The sequence below is a fragment of the Bos grunniens genome, chromosome 24, assembly GCF_055505025.1.
Source record: "Bos grunniens cultivar Pamir isolate PY7600 chromosome 24, Bosgru_T2T1.0, whole genome shotgun sequence".
Lineage (NCBI taxonomy): Eukaryota > Metazoa > Chordata > Mammalia > Artiodactyla > Bovidae > Bos > Bos grunniens.
In genome coordinates, this window is record NC_141188.1 from 47,259,469 (window position 1) to 47,273,348 (window position 13,880).

General features: G+C 42.1%; 1 protein-coding gene across 4 annotated transcripts in view; it reads right to left on the reverse strand.

Moving 5' to 3' along the window:
- Positions 1-13,880, reverse strand: part of EPG5 (ectopic P-granules 5 autophagy tethering factor) — a 132,403-nt gene that overhangs the window by 98,211 nt on the left and 20,312 nt on the right. For all 4 annotated transcript variants that reach the window (XR_015154019.1, XR_015154020.1, XM_086373348.1 and 1 more), the window contains exons 8-13: positions 11,473-11,587; positions 10,904-11,054; positions 8,119-8,274; positions 4,476-4,633; positions 3,252-3,406; positions 1,292-1,432 (exon numbers count right to left, since the gene is read on the reverse strand). Coding sequence is in view for 2 of the 4 variants with exons in the window: in XM_086373348.1 (XP_086229474.1) it covers positions 1,292-1,432; positions 3,252-3,406; positions 4,476-4,633; positions 8,119-8,274; positions 10,904-11,054; positions 11,473-11,587 (876 nt within the window). In the remaining 2 variants the exon portion in view is untranslated. The remainder of the gene's footprint in view (positions 1-1,291; positions 1,433-3,251; positions 3,407-4,475; positions 4,634-8,118; positions 8,275-10,903; positions 11,055-11,472; positions 11,588-13,880) is intronic.

A 13,880-nucleotide genomic window follows, 5' to 3' on the forward strand; every position in this document is an offset into this window, starting at 1 on the left:
AAATGTCCAGAATAGGTAAATCTATAGAGACAGGTTTCCCAGGTGGCTCAGTGGTAAGGAATCCACCTGCCAATGCAAGAAACATGGGTTTAATCCCTGGCTCAGGAAGAAGGAAGATCCCTGGAGAAGAAAATAGCAACCTACTCTAGTATTCTCACCTGGGAAATCCCAGGGACAGAGGAGCCTAGTGGGCTGTAGTCCATGGGTCACAAAAGGTCAGACATGCCTTAGTAACTGAACAACAAAAACACAAACAGAAAATAGACTGTGGTCACTCAGGGCTGAAGAGAATGGAAGTCTGACAGCTAAATGGTATGTGGTTTTGTTCTGAGGTGATGAAAATGTTCTAAAATTGACTGGTGATATATATACCTATCTGTGAATATACTAAGAACCACTGACTTGTACACTTTAAATAAATGAATTATATGTGAATTATATTGCAATAAAACTGTTTTTAAAAACTACATAAAGATTACAAAAGGGATTGTGACAAATGACAGAACTAAATGATATACATCTTGCTCAACTTAAACTATTACTTTTAATTTTGTTTTTGATTGATTTAAAGCAGGTCTTCTTTCTTAGAGTTGTTTCCACCAAAAAAAATATAAGAATTATGAAGGTAAAGCAAAATTATGAAATAAAAACTATGGATTATTGTTAGGCTCTAATTAAAATAAAAGCCTGCGGATTTCCCTAGGGGTCCAGTGGTTAAGAATCCATCTGCTAACGCAGGGGACATGGGTTTGACCCCTGGTCCAAAAGATTCCACAAGCCACAGGGCAACCAACCCGTGCGCCACAACCACTGAGCCAGCACTCTAGAGCCTGAGAGTGGCACTCACTGGGCTCACGTGCTGCCAACCACTTAAGCTGGCACAGCTACAGCCTGTGCTCTGCAACAAGAGAAGCCTATGGACCACAGCTAAAGAGCAGCCCCCGCTCACCACAACCAGAGAAAGCCCGAGCGCAGCAACAAAGACCCAGTGCAGCCAAAAATAAGTTAAAAAGAAAATAATAAATAAAAACCTCTTACTGAAGGAGGTGGGAAGTCACTTTGCAGAGATTAAGAGAAACAATCCAGTTTCTCATAAGCAGCAGCTATGCCCAAGCAGGCACAGAGCCTGTGACTTAGTAAATGCTCTCTTTTCTCTGTTGTACCCATGGCTCAGCCATCCCAACAACTTTTTCTGTATCCCAGTAACTATTTTTCCCACTGCTCCAATACTCCAAGGTTCAAAATAAACAACAATAACAAAAGGGGAAACAAACGAAATCAGTGCTCTTACCATTCCAACCTGGTCAATGGTGTCTTGAACTCTATCCAGAAGGACAGAAATTATCTCAGGATGAACAGCTGCGATGGCCCCTAAAAGCTCTCGACCAACCTTTGAAAAAGTTTCTCGGGTGGACAGGGTGACATAAGACACCTAGTGGGAACGTGGAGAGATGGCATTTTTAAAACCAAGCATCAGTAAAAAAAAAAAAAAAAAAAACTTTTTCATACTTTATTTAGAATGTTTTCAAGTAAAGTATCAGAAAGAATCTCAAAATGAGGCTTGGTTCACACCGTGATCAAAAGGATGTCAAAAGTTCAGAGAGCAGAGTGTCTACCCTGAGTCTGGAAGGTGGCAGGAGAGACTGGAGAAGAAAGACAACCTACAAAGTGTAACAGTGACTTCTAGTGCTGGATTCAGAAGAAACACCAGTGTCTTCAGAACAATTAAATAGTCCCTTCATATTAAAACTTTTCTAAATTTGAGGAAACCAATAAAATTATTAAAATCAGAATTCATTTCCTGGAAATATCTATTCTCTCCAAAAAAGAGAGAGAGATCCTCTATCAGAAGAGCTCCTAATGCATCAGTATTTAGACTTCCCTGGCAGTCCAGTGGTTATGACTATGTGCTTCTATTGCAGGGGGCGCAGGTTGATCCCTGGGAACTAAGACCCCACATGCCATGCAGCACAGCCAAAAAATAATAATAATAATCAATATTTACCAACTCTTCTTAAACAATGGGTTCAAAACTACAAGACACAACCCATTCGTGCCAGCAGTTTGGGTGTTGTTGTTTTTGTTTTTTAACACAATGGGACAGAATGGAAAAATAAGAAAGCAGAATAAAATAGAAGAAGAAAATGTGAGAGTGCATAACTACTGATTCAATTTTATACATGTGGACACACATACACAACACACACAGGATCAGAATGCAGTTTTTACTGTAAGAACTGGTCAGAACATCTGAACCATCATTCAAGAGCATAAATAGTACTTAAGTAATATTATCTTGAGAACGCCACTTAATATATATGAAAATATACGTTCTCCCCTCAGTTTTTGCAGATTATAAAGCTAGTCTGGAATTTCAGATCCATCAAGGCCTTAATCGCAGGCAGGGCTACTTTCAAAGTACAATAATGGGAACAGCTTATTAGGATATTTGATTCTGGAAAAGAACTTTAGATTACCCAGTCCATCATTCTCAAACTGTACTATTGAGGGGGATGACAATAAATCTTCAGACATAACTTTTACTTATATTGGAAGAAATTTTTTATGAAGGCAAACAGATAAATGACAGCCTACAGTGAAAATGTACATTATATATATACACACAGATATATGTACACACACAAACTCCAATAACATTTTGGTAACCACTTGAGTTATGTCCCTCAACACAAGGGGTCTAAAGTTCATTCTCTTCCACCATTAAGGGTGGCTGGGTGAAAAAGTAAAGAAAGCAAGGATCTCATCTCATCCTGTCATTTTACAGATAAAGAAACTGAAGCCCAGAGCAATATGATATCTTCTCTGATGTGAGATGGGCAACGAGGAGCAGAGTTAAAACAAAGCCAGGTGCTCTAACTCTAGGTTCAGTATTATTTCCACCATCTCATCTAAGTAGGCGGGGAAGCCAGGTTTCCATGTTCCTGGCAGGGTCAGAGGAGTGGAAATGAGGAAGGCGGGCAGAGGGACAGACAGAATAGAAATTACAAATGTCAGGCTGTGCCAGACTGTCTATTCTTTACCAAAACTCAGACATCAAATGAAAAGAGACAGCATGGAGAAACGGGGTGGGTATGATTCATGTTTTCAGTACTACTTACAGATCATCTCATTCCACAAGTGCAGACAAAATGAGGCTGTCACATTTTTTTAAAGCGATCCCAGAAGAATCAATGGATGGGCAAACCAAAAGAAAATGTTTTTAGCTCATTTCTAAAACTTAATATTCTAACCTCATATATCTCCAGAACAATAATTTTTATGAAGTCTTCATCCACATTGGTTCTTCTGGCCTGAGCCATCTGAGCAAAAGTAGTTAGAAGGCAAATCTCTTCCGAGCTATTCATGGAAGAAAGACACTTCTCAAAGTTCACAAAATGTTCAGGGTCTGCAAGTCCGAGAATATTAAAGTGGGGAGAGAATAAACATATGTCACTTTAGTTACTCTTTCAGAGATAGATAAGATATAAAACTAAAGGGTATTAAGAAATATTTAAAGATAGAAAACATCTTTGTTCTCGAATGGATTTCTACAGGCATTAGGAAGAAGGCTGGACCAGCTGAAATTCCAACTCTAAATATAATGTTGGCTTAGGCAACATTTAAGAAGTCTCAGTTTCCTAATCTGTCTCTAAAGCTTATTTAAGATCAGATGCTATGTGACTGGTCAAGAGCTTTATCAACTGCAAAGCCCTGCTACTGTCACTGAGCAAGACATCCTCAGCAATACACCTGAAGCTACCTGGTAATTATCAGCCAAATGAAGGACAACTCCATTAACAAAAACCGATAAGACTAGGAAACTACTCAGTACCAACACGGCATTTCACGCAAAAGACATTTGCTTATAAACAAAAATTTGGGACAAGAAATTAGCTATAATCATGAGTGAAATACTGATGAATAGGATTAACAATATCTAAACTTTTGCCTATTCCTCAGAGAATGCTCTGTAAGCAGTATTACATTTTGTCACTAGAGGGCAGTCTTGATAAACAGAATGGCCACATTTGACAGAAAACTAAAGGCTTCAAAGGCAAATCTATAGAGGGAAGAAAATACTCTTTAAAAAATATACTCCCTGTGGAACTTTTCACAGCAAGAAAGCAACAAGCCAATAATTCCTTTTATATGTTTACACATTTGAGAAATCAAACATAGTTCATCAAATTTCCAGGATTATCAAAATATCCATAGGGTATTAACAACTCAATTTTCATTTCCTATCCCCAAATTGGGTTCATTATAGAATTTACTCTTCAGAGCATTTGAAGAATAATGAAAATTAGAATCATCATTCTAATAAGTCAAAACAACAAAGCAGTCTCTTAAATTTCAAAATGATTACACGAGTACACAGAGTAAAACATCTCTTACTCCTTCTAAAAGGAGAAAGAATAAAGCCATGAAGAGAAGAGGCGCATGAGACAGAGAGACGGATGCTGCCACGGCTGTACCTTGGAGGTGTTTCTTGCACTCAGCAGGCAGGAGGGCAGTACTGAGCCTGTCCAGATTCCCGCTTTCCACCTGATGCATGAGGTAGAAGAGCTTCCAGAGCATCTGGACAGACAGTGTCCCGAAGGGCATTTCTGACATAAACAGCCAAATGCCAAGTCTGCATGTATTAAGAAGAGCAGGAATAATTTCATGTATCAGTCAACTTCACCATATTGAGAAAGGAGGCAAAAATAATTCTTAAATTTTTAAATCTTCTAGCATGCTTCAGTCATAAACACCTTGAGAATGTTTAACGGCAAATACACACAAAGCACCTACTCTGTGCCCCGCACAGTTCTCATCACCACATCATCTATTTATCAGCACATTCCTCCTCACGAAAACCAAGGCGAGCACTATTACTGATATTATCCCCAATTTACATATCAGGCTACCAGAACACAAAGACTAATTAGAGGCAGAGCTGGGTTTTAAACCAAAGATCCTTTTAAGACCTGGCAACAGAAAGACTGCTGAGATTGGGTGTGTGTGTCTGAGCACACACCAAGGTACATATGGGCACACCCAGACCTGCACAGTTGGCAGAGGCGGGGGAGGGACCAAAGCCCTCCCTAACTCCTTCCTCAAAACAGAAGGAAGTTCACAGTTCCAAATTCAAAGCCTTCCAAAAATAGCTCAGACCTGTATTCCCAACCAGAGCCCTCTCTGTATTATTATCAGACCATTTTTGGACAAGGGGCTTTCCTGGTGACTCAGCAGTAAAGAATCTACCTGCAGTGCAGAAGACGCACGGGAGACCCGGGTTCAGTCCCTGGATCAGGAAGATGTCCCTGGAGAAGGAAACGGCAACCCACTCCAGTATTCTTATCTGGAAAATCCCATGGTCAGAGGGGCCTGGCGAGCTACGGTCCATGGGGTCACAACAGAGTCGGACACAACTTAGCAACTAAACATCAACAAATTCCTGGACAAGCCCAGAGAGAACTCCCCAACTACAAAGCGCCATCTCTCCGTTTGTGAGGCCTTCCCTAATGCCCTCTCCTCCGCACCACTATGAAATTCTAACCACACCTGACTATGGCATGATCAAACCCACTATCACTGTTTCTCACAGCACTGCGGGCAGAAAAATCACCTGAGACTTTGTGGAAAAGGCAGACTCCCAAGGTCCACCTAAGAGATTCTGTGTCTGCAGGTCACAGCTGGGGCTCAAGAATTTGCACCTCTTTTTTACAGTCACCCCAGATGATTCAAGACTCAGCTGGTCCTTAAACTACACAGTGAGAGATATAAACATGCAATTTAGGTGCACATACCAGCACACAGCAATGTGACAGCAGAAACCAAGTCTACTTAAACTAGTATCTCAAAAACAATACTCAATAAATGCTAATAAATATTTTGTTACATGAATTTTATCTCAAAAAATCTAAAAAGGAAAAATGGGGAGGCACTCAAAACTGTTGCTTTGGGGGCAAAACTCTAATTTAATCAATTATAAATAATGTTTATTAAGAAAAACAGAAATTAAATAGTGTATGCTTAACCCATGTCTGTGGCCCAGCAGGCCACTAGCAGTCCAAACCACAACTGACCTCGACTCTGAAAAGCAAAAGCTAGACTTCTCTAAGTTCAAGTGGGTCAGGCTTCTGTCTTATTAAATATTTATCCCAACACCTCACATTGGACTGGATGTTCTTATATAAAGGATTGCCCAACAATGAGGCCTTAAAAGTAATGTCACAGACAATAAATATTTCCAGCGACAAAATTCCTATAGAGCAGACATGAAGTCGGAGAAGGCAGTGGCACCCCACTCCAGTACTCTTGCCTGGAAAATCCCACGGACGGAGGAGCCTGGTAGGCTGCAGTCCATGGGGTCGCTAAGAGTCGGACACGACTGAGTGACTTCACTTTCACTTTTCACTTTCATGCATTGGAGAAGGAAATGGCAACCCACTCCAGTGTTCTTGCCTGGAGAATCCCAGGGACGGGGGAGCCTGGTGGGCTGCCGTCTATGGGGTTGCACAGAGTTGGACACAACTGAAGCGACTTAGCAGCAGACATGAAGTAAGTCTGGTTTAGGTTTTTGTAGTCTATCTTTCAGTTTGGGTTTTGTTTTTTTTTTTTTAGGTCGAGGGACTAGCTACCGTCAGAAATTTCCATAGGAGTGTCAAATAAATTTAAATTTCACAGCTTTAAATACCTGATTCTCATATAATGTGTTCTGAAATAAATTATATTCAAGAACAACAGCTCTCAGCATTTTCAAATTTAAAGCAACCACCTGTGTGAATTACATAAACAATATTACAGGAGGGTTCACAGCTCAGTGCGTAAGACCTCGTAAGGAACTACCGTTTTTCTTCTAGAAAAGCTTTGCCTCTCAGCTAAACAAACGCAAGATCAGGTGACAGGAGATCAGACACGGAAGACTTTTCCCAAGCACCAGGAGGCCGGCCTCAGTGAGCAGCTGCTACTGCACCAGGAGGCCGGCCTCAGTGAGCAGCTGCTACTGCACCAGGAGGCCGGCCTCAGTGAGCAGCTGCTACTGCACTGAAGCCCTAGCAGGGACCTGGTACACCTCAGGAGACCACCAAGTATGGACAAGAATAATCGAACTGAATTTCTAAGCCCAAGTTCTCTTTATCTTAGACCCACTCCTTCTAAGTACCTAACGGTAGTTTTAAGACTTAGTCGAAGAATACTAATCTTTCTCTAACTGAGTGGTTATCCTGTTCTTCATTTGAAACCACACAAAAACAGCCACCACTTACATCTGAAAAGTCTTCTATGGTTTAAAAATATGACTTTCCACGTATTATTGCCTTTCATCCTCATAACATATCCATGAGGTCAATGGAACAAGTTGTATCATCATCGTCATCTCCACTTAATTAATGCACAAAGTGAGACCAAAACATTAAGTGATTCGCCCAAGGTAACAGTCTTGGCAGACCCGGACTCAAAGCCACCACACAGCACACATAAATGACAGGCGAGACTGTGAGGCCATAGCAAGAAGGGCAACGGCTCAGAAAGGGATCCAGCAGTTCATGAGTGGAGCTGGGGGGTGGGGGGGTGGGCGGGCAGACTGCTGAAGCAAAACCCACTCCCACACTTCGGCAAAAACAGGGAAGACAGTGCAGATGAGTGGTCATGTCCCCACCTCTGCCAAAAAATGTATCCTAGGCTGTAAGCAGCAGCAACAATGGCGAGATGAGAATGCAGTCAAGGTGGTGGAGGAGGACCCCAGATCCAAGACAGTCCTAGACTTTAAATCCCATACAGTTGGACAACTTGAACAACGTTCTAAGTGCCTACTCTGCCCCACTGGGGACACTAGAGCAGGGTATGAAATACAATTCATCCCCTGCTCAAAGTTACCCCAGAAGTTCAGAGTGGCAAAACTGAGGTAGCACAATCAGCTTATTTTTAAGACTGAAGGAAACCTGAAAGTCAAGATCATTTCAGGCAATACTACAGACAAGGAAACTAAATCCCAAACATCAACCCAAGGTAAAAAACAGATGAAATACGCTGATGTTATTATAAGAGCCCTACTTCAGTCAATGACTTTCACGCCAGTCTTCCTCGCTAGCCAAGGAGCTATTTCTCGACAGTTATCATCATACATCTTACCTTTTGGCTTTCAGGACATGTAGAACAGCTCTCAAAAAGAGCTCATCGAATTCAACCTGTAGTTTCTCCATGGAGTAGGGCTGCAGGGCCAATCCCGAGCCTTGGTTGTGGCTCACATACTGGGCCCAGTGGTCGCTCACATAACCAAGGGTCATCCTGAGCATGAAGAAAGACAGCGCGGCCTTCTCTGTGAATGCACTCAACACCGGCAACTTTACATTTGAAACATTACCCCAGTCAGCACTTCTTTGTTGGGTACTACCTTCTAGGTGCTAAAGGGATGCAATGGAGGGAAAAAACCTTCCCCTCATGGAGATGACGTTGAGTGGAGGGCACACAGACAATAAACAAAACAAAATGCACAGTCTGTCACATGGTTATAAATGACACTGAAAAAAATCAGTAGGAGCAAAAAATAAAGGTTTTCGGGCATGTTGGTGAGGACGGGCCTCACTGAAGAGGGACCCGTGAGTAAAGACTGGATGCAGTCTCGGGCTATCTAAAGGAAGAGCACCCAGGCTGAAGAAGCAACCAGTGTGAAGGCTCTGAGGTGTGTTCACTGTGTTGGAGGAACAGCAAGGCAGCCAGTGTGCTAAAGTAAAGGAAATGAGAGAGAGAACGGAGAGGAAATCAGAGAGACAAGAAACCAGCCATGAAGAGTCCTGTAGGCCACTGTGCATACTGGCTTTTACTCTGAATGAGACTGGGAGCAGCTGGGTCTGAGCAGAGGAGTGATATGAGCTGACTCACGATTTACAAGAAACACTGGTAGCTGTTGTAAGAATAAGCTGGCGGTGCAGAGGAGGGAGGGCAAAAGCGGCAAGACAAGTCAGGTGGCTACTGTGATAATCGGTGAGACATGACTAAAAATGAACTGTGGTGGCAGCAGTGAACACAGTGAGCAGAGGCTGGGTTCTGGAAGCAGCATGTTTCACTAATCCAAAGGATGCACGCCCTTCACAGTTTAATCTCTGCAGCGAGAATGTGCATCAAGACTGATAACATCATAATCTGGTGGCATTTTTTTCTTTCTTGCTGCTGAGTTACTTCAGTCGTGTCTGACTCTGGGTGGCCTCTGGTAGACGGCAGCCCACCAGGCTCCCCCGTCCCTGGGATTCTCCAGGCAAGAACACTGGAGTGGGTTGCCATTTCCTTCTCCAATGCTTGAAAGGGAAAAATGAAAGTGAAGTCGCTCAGTCGTGTCCGACTCTGCGACCCCGTGGACTGCAGCCCACCAGGCTCCTCCATCCATGGGATTTTCCAGGCAAGGATACTGGAGTGGGTGGCCATTGCCTTCTCCATTTTTCTTTCTTAGTGGTACACAAAATGTATCTTAGGTTTGCTGAAAGATGGCGTATTGAAAGAAAAGATGACAGAACTGACCATTAGATTGGATGTGCTGTAAAAAAAGAAAAGTCAACGATGACACTAGTGCTCTGGCCGGAAAAACTGGCACTTACTGACACTGAGAAGACTGAGAGAGCAGCAGTTTGAAAGGTGGGGAGAGTGAGCCCATTTGGGGAATATTCAATTGTAATGGTCATAAGTCACCCAAGTGCTGGATATATTCAGTACAAGCTTAGAAGAAAGGTACGAAATGGAAATAGAACACAGAACTTTAACCATGTTTAGATGATACTCAAAGACATGGGAATGGGTGAAATCCCAAGAAGTAAGTTTGGAGAAAGGGGTCCAGGGATGAAGCCCTGAGGCATTCCAACATTAATAAGTCTAGGTGAGACTGAAACAACCAAGGAGGCAGAAAATGAACAGCCAGTGAAAGGAACAGGAGTACGTGGTATCCTGCAAGTCAAACAAAGAAAATGCTTTAAGGAAAAGTGACCATCTGTGATGAAGGCTGCTGTATGAACTGTGTGAGAGATGAAGCAAGATGAAGACTCAGAGGTGGCTCCTGGATTAGTCAGTAGCACAAAGTTCATTAGCAACTTTCATTCTTCAGAGCTGTTTGGATAGTGTTGGGAGGAAAAGCCTGAGTGCGGAGAGTTCAACAACTCCAGGCATCCTATATCATTACCTGGCTTTATGAATGTGATGGATATATATCTGAAATAATTAAAATCAACTATGCTTTACAAACAAAAGTACAGAAGGAGGGGAAGTTTTGTAGTTGAGGTTGGATGAAATAACTAAGTTTTATATACACCATAAAAATCAAAAGATTGATGATACAGAATCCTCTTGGATGTAAGTTAATTCAATGAAAAGCAGTACATTTCTCAGAATTTACTTATTTGATAATTTAAAAAAACCTATCTTCCACACAAATGAATGATAATGCTTTCCCAATTCAAATACAGGAGCCATTGATGAAGTCTGCAATTTTCTGGTGTTTTATAGAAATCAGAATAAGAGCAAGTAAGAGAGAAAACAGGGAAATAATAGTGCAAGAGAGCTACTGCCAATGTTCCACAGCTACATGACAATTTCTAGGCAAAAGTTAGGAAGGAGAAGAGAAGAGAATAAAGGAGGGGAAAGACCCTGTATTTTCTTCGACTCCTTCTCTCTGGCCAAGGTCAACCCAACTGCTCTGAAGATCCTGACTGCAAGAACAATTGTCTAGCAAACCAGTTAAATTTGAGATAATTAACCAAATATTCTGACTGGAAGTATTTATTTAAAATTCCCATCTAGTAGATGGTGAAGGAAATAATTCTTACTTTTATGAGAAATAAGACATGAACTGTACCAATAAAATGCCCACCATCACGATTATACATTGTCTGTGACTAACTGGGGCTAATAGATATACCAAGAGCAGTATTACCTGATCATATAACCAATTCGCTTGACAAACTGCCTATAGCGTGCTCTATTGAAGGTTTCTAGCCCCACTGCCAGAAGTTCCACTAAGGAGTTAGCAAAGGCAAAAATTTTCATCATCTCTTGAGGTCTCGTTGTTTCGGGTAAATAATCACCTAAAAGTTCATCAAAGAAAAGGAAAAAAATTGTAATTACAATGGAAAAACACTGAAAGATACGGATGTCAACATATTAAGGAAGAAACAAAGTCAAGATGGAGAATCCTATGCTCTGGCTCCTATACCCTGTGAAATGGGAAACTTGAGATGAAGTACAAAACCAAAACCATTAATTAAAGCTGGGAGATGTGCGAGCTAGTCGACCTTTTGTATTTAAGCACCACAGAGGAAACTACAATCACAAGAGAGGGGAAAGAAGCCTCACCACAGAGACACAATCATCTCTGCATAGTACAGCCAGGCATAGGGGAACCCAAAATCAGGAGCCCACTCAAGATGTAAGACCTGATGCTAAGTTCCTGTGTTTGAGCTTGCCACTGCCACATTTTATATAAGACAAAAGAAATTAGTCTACCTTTTGCTTTAAACCCAAGAAGATGTTGAAACAGTTCATGAAATGGGAACTGTGACAGAAGAATAACCAAGTCATCTTCATTAAGGAGAATCCAACTGGTCTCAGGGTCTTCATCCTAAGGAAAAAGATGCAGTCTTAACAGTTGATTTGACGAGATGACACCATGGTATAGAGTTACAGGAGCTGCATTGTCACAGGTCTCAGGGGTACACAAGCTGTATTCTCATGAGTCCTCATGGACTTCTCCAGGACAGAGATTTACACTATCAGTTCTGCTAAATGACCTATAAATCCCCTAACACTGCACGTACAATTTTATGTGTACCAAGTCATATCCATTCTTCAGTGGCTGAAACTGCTCTCATTAGATTTCTATCCCAAAGAAGATGAATTCCTCTAGAATAGGGATCTTACCGTAAATCTCAGTGCTTTGACAGTATCAATTAAAGAGCCATGCACTCAAGTCCAAGTTATTTTACCTATAAGCCTCTTCTTTCCCCCAAATTAAAGTTTACTGCAATAGTCAACTGACTTATTAAGAAGCAATTAGCATTTGCTATGGATATCTGAAGGTCTGTCATCAATCAGAACCATTGAAAACAGGATAAAAGTAACAGTAGTCATACACAGAGCTCACATACAGGAAATAGTTGGCGGGTTTTATTCAACTGTTGTTGTTTAATTGCTAAGTCAAGTATGACTCTTTTAGAGACCCCAAGGACTGTAGCCCGCCAGTCTCCTCTGTTCATGGGATTTCCCAGGCAAGAATACTGGAGTGGGTTGCCATTTCCTTTTCCAGGGGATCTTCCCAACCCAGGGATCAAACCCATGCCTCCTGCACTGTTGGTGGATTCTTCACTGAGCCACCAGGGAAGCCTTTTTTGTTTGATACACAGCACTAAAGTCTCCTTAGAAACCAAATTGATTTGTGACCTAAGATATGCTACATTCAAAAGGGAATACTGGGGCTTCCCTGATGGTCCAGTGGTTAAGAATCTGCCTGCCAATGCAGGGGACACAGGTTCAATCTCTGGTCCAGGAAGATTCCATGTGCCACAGGGCAACTAAGCCTATGCTCCACAGTAGTGAGCCCAAGCTCTAAAGCCTGCTTGCCCCAACTACTGAGCCTATGTGCTCCTGAAGCCCAAGTGCCCTAGAGCCTGTGCTCTGCAACAAGGGAAGCCACTGCAATGAAGAGCAGCCCCCCTGTGCTGTAACTGAGAAAGCCTGTGTGCTGCAACAGAGACCCCACACAGCCAAAAATAAATAAGTAATTTTTATTTTTTTTACTTAAAAAAAATGGAATACTGTAAAAAGACCCAGAGATTCTGAAGAATTATCACCTCAATTTCAACAAGGGTCTAATGCAATTTATTCATAATTTCCTAAAGCCACTCAGTTCTACCCTCTTACACATCCTAAACAGTTAGCAAATAAGCGCCTCAGAAATTCCACCCAGAGCAGTAGTTCCCCGCTCTGGCTGTACGTCGGAATCACCACGGAGGCTCTAAACATTTGGACAGCTGGGTGTGGATGGGGGCAAGGCTGCCCAGGTGGTCCTGACACACAGCCAGTGTCAGGAAATCACCAATGTGGGCGATGCACAATGCCTTCCACTCTCGGCCTTTTCTGAGTCAACAGCACTGCCGGCGTTCCCACCCTAGGTTCCTGAATCCACTCAACATCCAGTGAGAGCTAAGGCACCATTCCAGAGTCTTTAACCATTACCCATCTTTGGGATTAAATGCAGGAAACCAACAGGAAAAAAAAGACTCCTCTCTCAGGAGAGACCAGTCTTGCGGGGTGGAGGGTGGGGGAGAGAAGGAACCCTGCTCCATCACAATCTTTAGAAGACCAATTTGCACCTGAGAAGCTCTTTCCAGAAGGACTGTTCGGTCTCTGCACGTCCACATCATTTACCACCATCTCCCACCTCCCACAAGTTCCAGGAAGAGCACATTGAGTGTGAAGGCGCTCCTGCTTCTGAATGAACAGCTGGGTAAATATACAGACATGATCCCACAGCTACCACGTGTCATTCTAAGGAGTGTCCACTGAAAATTCTCAACTCCTTTTAAAGAGAAGGTGTTTTAGTAAATTTAGTTCCTGGCCAATCCTGGACAAGCATGTCAAATCTGGATTTGGACCATAAAGACACACTAGGGCAGGCAGATAACTAGCTGCAAGGGAAAAAAAAATGTTTACCAGTACACTAGCCATGTATAATAGTAGAAAGAAAAATCAATGAATGTTATCTGAGAAACTGGATTTTGATCATTAAATTCTCACTAAAAATAGGAAATTATCTTCTTTCAAATGAGAAGATCTAGGTAAGAAAGTTTATAAGTGTTAAGGCAGAACCTTGGTAAGAAGTGAAAGTGAAAGTTGCTCAGTGGTGTCCAACTCTT